The 10,788-nt window shown below is 35.2% G+C and overlaps 1 protein-coding gene across 1 annotated transcript; it reads left to right on the top strand.

The window, feature by feature from the left end:
• Nucleotides 1–104: 104 nt before the first annotated feature.
• On the top strand, nucleotides 105–10,768 carry Ir8a (Ionotropic receptor 8a). The gene is made up of 18 exons (XM_085199859.1): nucleotides 105–554; nucleotides 878–1,024; nucleotides 1,683–1,883; nucleotides 2,253–2,419; nucleotides 2,683–2,856; nucleotides 3,269–3,462; nucleotides 3,699–3,858; nucleotides 4,184–4,300; nucleotides 5,046–5,150; nucleotides 5,400–5,499; nucleotides 5,783–5,960; nucleotides 6,093–6,276; nucleotides 6,411–6,532; nucleotides 7,086–7,198; nucleotides 7,732–7,822; nucleotides 8,114–8,275; nucleotides 8,468–8,541; nucleotides 8,880–10,768. The coding sequence occupies exons 1-18, from the start codon at nucleotides 479–481 to the stop codon at nucleotides 9,182–9,184; spliced, it is 2,670 nt and encodes an 889-aa protein (XP_085055985.1). The 5' UTR covers nucleotides 105–478; the 3' UTR covers nucleotides 9,185–10,768.
• Nucleotides 10,769–10,788: the final 20 nt, after the last annotated feature.

Below are 10,788 nucleotides of genomic sequence, written 5' to 3'. Positions count from 1 at the left end.
TTTCGTTAATTTCTTACCAACTGTACTTGCATGTCAACTTGTTAAATCTAATAATGGTAAAGAGGCTTTGTTTAACCACGACTCACCCTTCATAATTTCAATAATTCACAAATGGAGCGCTCTTGATTTGTCATTGTCAATACCACAACTTGTTACGCGGTTATGAATCAAAATTACAGACATTAACTTGAAATTTTCAATAGAAAACATCGATATCTTTTTATATAATACAATTTTTTCAAAGTAATTAATTGGCTAGCTGCCATTTGCCTTTCATTTCCCGCCATTTTCGAAAACGACGCAAGTTAAAATGCGCTCAGCCTAATCCGAATAAAAATTATGTTAGAAAAATTAAGAGTTTTATTTTATTTATTATTAACGTTGCTAATTCCGTTTTTGTTGCAAGAATATATTTCGGCGATCCTAATAAATAAAGTGCGGGATTGTAACAGCTGTAGGTGGTGTAAGAATTAATAAAATGGATTTACAGCTTTTGTTTCTTTTTTTGTTGATAAATTTGGGCTGTGTGTTTTCGGAACTTAGTTTAAGATTCGGTAAGATATCGTTTTTAATAAGGCGTTTTAATTCAAGGGCTATTTTTATATAATAAAATAATAGGCACCTATTTATATATTTTCGTACGCATGATTCGTTGTTGTTAACTCGCACTCCATGCAATGGTTATTGATTCGAATCTCAATCACACTATCCCCATCTAGTTATACTTTTGCAGCGTTGAGAACCACAATTTATTACACACGAATATTGTGTCTGTGCAAACAGAAAAATGCCTTACGACAACAATCAATAGTATCAATAAAAATATATACCTAAAACTTCTATTTAAATATACTAACTTACTTTCATTTATTTGTAGTTTTTATAACAGAAAATCATGAAACCGAGCTACCGCAAGAAATCAGTCGTGCAATAAAAGCAACGGAACAAATTTCGCCAGGCTTACTTATTAACGAAGATGTCATACAGCTCGACAGAGAAAACGACGAAGAAAGTTCTAGCAAATGTAAGGAGACTATTTTTAACTAAAATATGCGAGCAGAAATTTTCGCAGGGCATTGGTTTCCGCTACACGATATCCGCAACATTTTTTTGACTAAAATGGAAAATCCCAGTTTTTCAGATTCCCATAGGAATTTCGAGAAATCCTCTCCCAGTGCTCCCCTACGACAGAGTAGATAGGTAGAGAATGGAGTGTCTTAGTAGTAGATTCACTTTGCCCACCATGCTAGATGTGAGAGATGCGTAAACCTGAAAAAATTACATTCTTATATTGCCCAAGCGCATATTAGGATGCGTAGGAGCATATATCTATTACATCTAACGCTTCTAATCTTGCAACTAACCTTTTTTAAAAAAAAATATTAGTAAAATTTCTGGGGTGGGCACGAACCAACCGCACTTCTTCCTACGCCCATGTCCTCTACATTTATCCTATATAGCTAGGTATTCAACGCAGCCTTCTGTCTAAAAATAATCCTTCGTTACTAAATACTGACTGACTAACACACTATGCACAGCCGAAACTACGCCGCGCCTAGCCATGACATTTGGCATATTGAGTCCTTCCGAAGTGCAATATATCGAAATTATCGTTTTAACGATGGGAAACTGTTTTTATGTAAAGAACTAATACCTATAAAATAATATAATTTGTTTGGCAGTATGCGCCTCTTTATCCAAAGGCGTTTCTTCTATAATTGACCTCTCCTGGTCACCATGGGAAAAGATTGAGGAGTTATCGTCTACCGGACTGGTGGTAGTCCGTTCTTTACTAGGGTCACAACAAATGGTTCGCGGCTTTGATGAATATTTGGAGTCCAGAAATGCAACAGATGCAGCAATTATATTGGAAAGCGAAAGTGGTTGGTAGTTTTGTTTTTGTAGAATATATAATGCATCAGTATTATATTTTTTTTTTAGCTTCATGTTGTATTCCTCATATCGCAGAGTAGACAGGGGGAATATACTGTTACTGGGGAAATGAAAATAATTTATTACCTCGAGCGCGAATCGAACCCACGGCTGTCGCGTATTGTTACAAACAGCAAGGCCAAAGAAAATATTTACAAAAATTAAATATTGTTTATTACACTTGATTAGAGTCGACATTAAAAAATATCCAAACACCTTAAATCATATTACTTTGCTCTTTTACATACCTAATATTAGGTGTTTCTTGTGTGTGTTAGCTCCCTTATTCCATTTTCCAGTATTTTCCATTTTTTTTCCAGATGTAGACCAAGCACTGTATGAGCTTCTCGGCCGTTCCCACATCCGTATATGGGTTCACGCCGGCTTAACTAGAGACTCGGCTAAGGCGTTAAAGAGCATGCGACCGGAACCCAGTTTTTATGTTATAGTCGGCGATAATAACTTTGTTACTTCTACTTATAAGCGGGTATGTTTTTAGGGTTCCGTACCTCAAAAGATAAAAACCTTATATTGTTAGGGTACCGTTGTTGTTCGTCTGTCCATTCAAGACCATTCTGTCAAGTGAGGTCAAGACCATTTATCTTGAGATTGCATGGAGGTATCAAACTGAAATTAGTATCAAATATTCAGGAAAAAACAGAAGAAAATATTATAGATATTACATAGTGCACCAGGGCACAACAGTTTGTATGTAGGCAATCAATAATTCCTTCTCTGATTCTTTCACAGGCAGTAAAAGAAAAATTAGTGAAACGACCGTATCGATGGAACCTCATAATAACTGATTACAAAACTCTAGATCCTTCTATACTTGTGTCACCCGCTGTCGTACTGCAATCTGATGAAGCTGATTGTTGTAAATTATTAGCAATGAAAGATTGCAGTTGTGCTACTGATATGCAGGTCCATCCCTTTCATTCCTAAAATATTACCTTTTTTAAAGGCCGCCGTGGCGCTGATAAGTTCTGAGTTGATTCCGAGTGTTTCTGATTCCCCCGTTGGTGAATGAATTATTTTTAGTTCTTCGCTCTAAGGAGGACATAACGTGGCCAACACCCCGTATATAGAACGCAGAGGAAACCTAGTGATAAGACACTTCGTTCCTCACTTTCTGCCTATTTTCGAAATATTGCGTGCTAAGGAACTCAAGCGCTTTACCTTGTTACCAGAGCGAGGAAAAGGCAATAATTTATTCCCCGAGCGGGAATAGAACACATTACCACCTTGTTTATAATCAGAACCTGCACTGATGCAACGCAACGTCTTCAAAACTTGAAGAATGAGAGTGTTGAAGTATTTTATGTTCAATTTTTAGAAAAAACAACACATTCTTAGTAATCTTATAAAATATATGGCTGAAAGCCTATCGAGAATTGATTCGGACCAAATAGTGAATATCGACTGTGACAACCAACAAGGTCAGATGAATGAAACTAAGGATAAATTATATCAGATATTCGACGAGGATAGCCTGAGTAATGAGACTTTGTTTTATTGGGATGAAGAAAGGTAAGTTTTGATGAAAAACGTTTTTTTTTTAGCTACACGCTGTATACCTACCATATATTACAGCATAGGCAAAGAAAACATACTGTTAAGACACGGCGTTCCCAATGCATTGGCCAATTTTCCGTCATTCCCGCCAGTCAATACGCATTCTGTCAAAATGGACTATCTTAACACAAAATTCCTTCTGCCTACTATTTTTTTTCATGTCAAATTATCATTAACTGATTTTTTTTCAGGTCCGGAATTTTCCACCGATCGCATTTTGTTTTGTCAACTTATAAATCTGAGAGTGGGTTGCAAAGGATAGCATCGTGGTCTGCTGACGATGAATATAAGTTGTTACCAGGCGTTACATTGGAACCATTGAAAAATTTCTTTCGTATTGGCACTTCTGCGGTAAGTGATTTTAATAGAGAAAATGAAATTTGGTTTGATGGTAGATCTTTCCGCGCCAGACGATGACAAAGTATAAACAATACTTAACGCAACACCTTCACGCTGTATCCCGAATGTAGCAGAGCTGGTAGAGGGAACCTAGTGAAAAGATCCCCTGTTACTCACTTTCTGGTGAACTTTGAAGAATTGCAAATAACTCATCCCCGAGTCGCAATCGAACACGCGAACGACCATCTTTATTTAGTTTAACTAATTTGAATATTAAGTACTTATAAGTTATTACAGACAGTTATTAGTACAAGTTATTATCTTCTTTTTAAATTAGGCCGTTCCTTGGACATTACCAAAGTACGATCCGGAAACTGGTCAACCAATGTTTACAGAGGACGGAAATCCAGTATATGAAGGATATTGTATCGATCTCATAGATAAAATAGCTGAGGTGAGAAAAAAAAAATGTTTAACTATCATTTAAAAAGTTGCTCTTGTTGAGAAAAAAAATCAAATTCTGTGTGAATGTGAATCAATGTTCTGTAAGTAAACATGATGTTTGTGGGTTCGATTCCAACTCGTGGAAATGATAGATAAATCTACATCTATATATATAAAATCGAAAGGTCACTCATTCATCACGAAATCACAGAAACTACATGTGCTAGGAATCTCAAATTTTGCATAGGAGTTATTTATAAGACGTAGGTGCTCGCTAAGACGGGAATTTGCAATATTCGACTTCTAAGGGGTTGTTTTTGGGGTCGAAAGTTTGTATGAAACTTCGTTACTACAAATGCTAGGAGTTTCAAATTTTGCATAGACGTCACTTATAGGACGTAGGTACTCATGGAGACAGAAATTAATAATAAGATAGATAGATAAAATTCGTTATTGCATACACAAACTATAAGTACAATAAAAAAAGAAAATCGATAGCTGTAGAGATTGTAAGTATTTCAATTATTTTTAGTTCTCCCTCTGGAAAAGCAAAGGCTAAAATTATAGAGGAAAGCGGCGACGGGGCGGCTTAGCATAAGGTTCTTTCTCCTCCTTAAAAAAGAATAAGGGTATTACTTTGATAGTTGGATAATTCAGTTCATTAAGTAGTAATCGAACCCGCAACCATTGCGTATCTGACAGCAGACGCTGTTTTACCATTAGAATTTTTATTTAATTATTATCATTATTTTTAGGCAATGGATTTTGATTACGAGATAGTGACGCCCAAAACGGGCACATTTGGTAGAAGGCTGCCCAATGGTTCGTGGGATGGTATTATTGGAGATTTGATGACTGGGGTAGGTCTTAACTAACTTTATCTTATAATAATATATAACTGATTATTTATCCTTCATACAAGGGGTCATTAGATACAGTCACTCATTCATACATCACAAGTATAAACTGTGTTTGCTTGCAAACAGCAAAGTCTTGTAATTTTTGACTTTATACCTTATAAATAAAAATATATACAAATCACTAACTTATAATACATTTTTTAAAATATTTTTGTAATTTCTGACAATATATTCGTTTTTTTTTCAAAGGAAACAGATATAGCAATAGCAGCATTGACCATGACGGCTGAACGAGAAGAGGTAGTTGATTTTGTTGCCCCATATTTTGAACAAACTGGTATCCTTATAGGTACGTATGCGATATTAGCAAAGAAAATATTGTTTAGTTAATAAAGAATCTGTTACTACCCACCCCGTTTATTTATCATAAATGATACCTATTTGAATGAGATCATCGTGGTTGGTGATGGATGTGGATTCGATCCTTAACGGAACAATAAATTAAGACAGTTGCGTCATTTAACTGGCGGTGTCTTGAATGTGGAAAGTGGAAAGCGTTTTCTCTGGTGGGATACGGCGTGCGTGATAAACACTATAGTACCTACTCTGATTTTAAGCAAAATTTGTTACAGTAATCAGGAAGCCCATCAGAAAAACATCGCTCTTCAAATTTATGACAGTCCTCAGAACTGAAGTGTGGCTCAGTATAGTGGCCGCGTTGCTCCTCACCGGTTTCATGATCTGGCTGTTGGAGAAATACTCCCCATATTCAGCGAGGAATAATCCTGATGCATATCCCTATCCTTGCAGGTAAGAATACATATTTGATATATGAGGCTATAGTGTTAAGTTGAAAAATATGTAACCAACGCGGGTAAAGCCTTGATTACAACACTAGTATATTAATATAATAGTTTTTTTCACATTATTGAGTTTTTTTAGGGAATTCACCCTCAAAGAAAGTTTTTGGTTTGCGCTAACTTCATTCACACCACAAGGGGGCGGAGAAGCTCCGAAAGCTCTATCTGGAAGAACATTAGTCGCCGCATATTGGCTTTTTGTCGTACTAATGTTAGCTACGTTTACCGCTAACTTGGCTGCTTTTTTGACTGTTGAGAGGATGCAGGTATTTTTATTAGTTTTTTTTCTTCTACCAAATATATAGACAAATCAAAAGAATCGGTCGACCCTTTTTGGAGGACTGCGACCACAAGCATTGCGCAGTCGTTTTATATAATATATGGATACAATTTTTTATAGACACCTGTATCATCATTAGAACAGTTAGCGAGACAGTCTCGTATCAACTACACGGTGGTAGAGAGTTCGACGATTCACCAATATTTTATAAATATGAAGTTTGCTGAAGACACCCTGTACAGGTAAAAATGATGGAATACTATTTTTAACATGTTCATATTAGATTCACTTGCATGAGTATACTTGTATTTACTTGCGGCCTAGTCCCCCTTCCAAATGGAAATTGGGAAGAGATTTATATGAAACGTGATATATCCTGAGTGCGAACTCCGGCCACAGCTAAAGCGGGTTTCATCAAAACTATTAACGTACTGTAACTATTAATAATCCACGATAATTGAATTATCCAACAAAAACATTTGCGACGCAGCAATTCTTAAGATTGGTGCGTTAAACGCAGCAAACTCTTTACTTTTATATTATAAGTATACAAAGTATTTAAGTAAGTATATCTTGGCAAAGTGCTTGTAGTTTAAAAACTTCTTATCCAACTTTTATAAAACATAGGTAAGAACTACCGCCATGACTAAGGCCGAGACCTAAATAAAATAATAGTTTTGTTAGTATCCATCAGCCTTTTAAGGTCCACTGCTGGACATAGGCCTCCCCCAATGCTCGCCACTCCGTCCGGTCCTGTTTGTTAGTATAGATACAATTAATTTTCACAATGTCCAGGGTGTGGAAAGAAATAACTCTGAACGCTACATCAGACCAGTCACAGTACAGAGTGTGGGATTATCCGATTCGCGAGCAATATGGGCATATCTTGCTAGCTATTAATGCTTCAGGTAAGAAATTATGGTAGTAGTAGTAGTAGTAAAAACATTATTTTATTTTATTCATTATTATTAATTCATCTTAAAAATTAGGCGGACAGAAAAGCCCGGGATGTTTTAACACTCTGTTCCCTCTGCAAACCCTGCACATACAGATCATACTATGCAGGAAACAGCATGAAAATAAAAGAAAAAAGAAAGTTTGATATAAGATTCCTTTAAATGCTGAAAAAAATATTTTGATATAACATTTTCTGGTCTTCGGCAACAAAGCTATTGTATTGTTACAAAACAAGCCACAACGTTGAGTTCCACCACTCAACATGCATTGTCATTAAAATTGGACGATGTGGGGAATACTATATGCAGGATACAGTACGAAGCATAAAAATGACCAAATAATATTTTTCTAATTATTATAAAGTCTATTTAATAATATTTTATTAAGTAATACAATTCTTTTCTTTAGAAAAACGACTAAGCTTTCTCATTATTTAAAATCGATTTTTCATTATTTAAAAAATATATTCAATTTCATATCTTAGGTCCTGTACCAGATGCCAAAATTGGTTTCCAACAAGTCAACGAACATCCTGAAGCCGACTTTGCTTTTATACACGATTCTGCCGAAATCAAGTCAGTTTAAGTAAAAGTTAATAAATTTAATAAAATATCCTTATTTTATTGTTTCTATTTCTTTTTCTGTTACTAGAGCCAAGAAAGAAAATTATTCATTCTTCGGTTGGGAATCGAACCCAGGTCTACGGCCAGTCGGTCGCGACGGCCTCTAGAATTATAACGCCTCTTTGCTTGTATGTAGTTAAGTGTACACAAGCTAAGTAATCGTGATGATTGTGAGTTCGAATTTGCATCTTAAGCATCCTCCTCCTTCCTCTTTAACTTTCGATAACACCACACTTTTTTTAGATACGAAATAACTCGCAACTGCAACTTGACGGAAGTCGGGGAAGTGTTCGCAGAGCAGCCCTACGCTATCGCGGTGCAACAAGGCTCTAGGTTACAGGAGGACTTGTCTAGAACATTGCTAGATCTCCAGAAGGAACGGTTCCTGGAGCAGATCACTTCTAAGTAATTTTCTTTTAATTTTAATATTATTCTCTAATTCAATATATAAAAAGTATTGAGATTTTACTGTAGACGACTTTCCCTCTGTCTAACCTACTGTACTTATTGTATGTTATATTTTTTTCATTGTCATTACGTTTAACTATCTATGTCATAAGGTAAAAAGCTAATGCAAATTTTCTATTTTTTCCGTAGATATTGGAATGAGTCAGCCCGACAAGCTTGTCCCGACGCAGATGAATCGGAAGGCATTACTTTGGAGAGCTTGGGTTAGTATCTACAGATTTAAATAAACAATATCATATATTTTTATCCAATTTCAAGCCCGCGTGGTAGAGAAAACCTAGTGTTAGGCACTCCGTTCCTCACACATCTCTCAAACTTATTTTACTGAGTGATGGTTTTTTTTTATTTTAGAACTTTATTTTTTTGTTCTTGGTTAATACCAGCCCATGGTGGTAATAGAACCCATAATCATCCCGTTTACAGTTAGACGCTGTAACTACTGCGTTATGACACCATTATATATATATATACGTATACATATTTTCACTTGATATTATATAAAAAAGTATTTTCTACGCAACTAATATTGTTTCTTTTTCAGGCGGTGTATTCATAGCCACGTTATTCGGACTAGGGTTAGCAATGATAACTTTGGCGTGGGAAGTGTTCTACTATAAGCGTAAAGAAAAAAATAAAGTGACAACTATAGACGTGACTTTAGAAAAAAAAGAGGCTTTCATAGAAAAAATACCTAAAAAATTAGAAGGAATCGTAAAATTGAAAAAGAGGAACAAGAAAAGTGGTAACATAGTTAAAAATGTAACTATTGGAGATAATTTTAAGCCGGCTGACAAAGGAATTTCATATATTAGTGTTTATCCTAAAAACAGTGATTATAGACCATAAATTATAACTGGCGGCCGACACGACAGGTGCAAAAATGAAAAACGCCGTTTTTTCCCGTTCTCGTCGGAATTTTCATAAAGTCTCTCTAGTTTTCCCCTACACTCCCTAACCTACATTCATGAGTTACTCATTAGGCCGTCGTTACGCAGTTTAAAGTCGCATGTTTGTGCTCACAAGCGTGCTACTTTAAAAGCGGTTCGATTTCCATTCGGGGGAAGAAATATTAACAAGGCAAAGTGCGGCGTTGAGGTCCCTAACTCTACACGGAGTGGCTTGGGAATGCGGTGGGAAATGGGTAACGGAAGTACGGAGTACGGAGCATATTAACACTGCATTTCCAGGTTCTCTCTTCATACCCTGCCATGTGTTGAAAGAAGAGAAAGAAAAAAATATTACATTACAGTGTAGTCCATATAAATGTCACGGTAGTTTTAGGTAGTAGTGCACAAAAACCTATTGAATTACTTTACTTACTTTATTTATAAAAGTTATCATTTAAATGTAAACTAGCTTACAAATGGTAGTGATTTTACAAATTATAGACCACAGATTATATATTAGTTTTTATGAATATTAGATACATTAATTATTGGAGTTATTGACATTAGTGCCCTAAGTAGGTAATTGTTAAAATTGCTTTAAATAGCTTTACTAATTAAATATTTATTTTACTTTACATTAGCTGACATAAGTTTTTCATATATTAACGATTAATCTAGACGAGTCCTGTTTCCGCGAACGGAGTGGGCCCATTAAGGACTACGTTGAATTCACAAGAGTAAACTACATACTTGTATTACCGAGCGAGCAGAGAATTGAAATGAACTCCCTCAGTTCTAGGAGCGGAGCGAAGTACTTAGATAATTGTATAATGTAAACTTGTATTATTTAAAAGGAGTCCGTTCCGCTTAAGCTTGATTTCATTTCATTTCTGTTTAGCGTATTGATGATGCTTGATTGCATTTCTGTTTAGCGGTGGAAACCGGGCTTTGAGAGATTATTATTATTAATTAATTCATTACAAATTATAGTCGATATTACGCTGCATCTTATGTCAGACCTACTTTTTTGACATAAATGAATAAAATAATTTTTTTTTTTATATTTTATCTAAAGAAAAACCGTAAAATGAAATGTGTAAGGTGACAAAAGGTACGGACCATAAGGCTGTAGTGTAAGCAAGAATGAAAAAAAACTTAAAATAATTCATAGTATTTAACTTAAAAATATATTTCCGTAGATTGTAAACGATTAGGCTGTTGTCGATATAATTGCTTGCCAACTTGTCAAATAAGATTTTAAACATTAGTTCACAGTATTTTTTTTTAATCACACCTGGATTATTGTTATTCGCGTGTATAGAAAAATATGATGTAAAGGTTTTTATATAGAAGCTCGCTTCGCTCACCAATCTCACACGCTACGCTCGTTCATCGCTCGTCGTAAGATTAAAAGAAAATAAATCTCTTTAAACGGACAACAATGTTTTTTTTTGTATTTCATATATCACTATATATTAACATATACTAATAAGTGACAACTCACACATTTATTTCATAAATTAAAAGGATTAAAACTAAAACAGACCGTTGCCAGAAATGAAA

The sequence above is a fragment of the Heliconius melpomene genome, chromosome 17 (assembly GCF_056956725.1).
Source record: "Heliconius melpomene rosina isolate 202511_hmr_F chromosome 17, ASM5695672v1, whole genome shotgun sequence".
NCBI lineage: Eukaryota > Metazoa > Arthropoda > Insecta > Lepidoptera > Nymphalidae > Heliconius > Heliconius melpomene.
The sequence above is the reverse complement of the archived record's forward strand: the minus strand, read 5'-3'. Positions and strand labels throughout refer to the sequence as shown.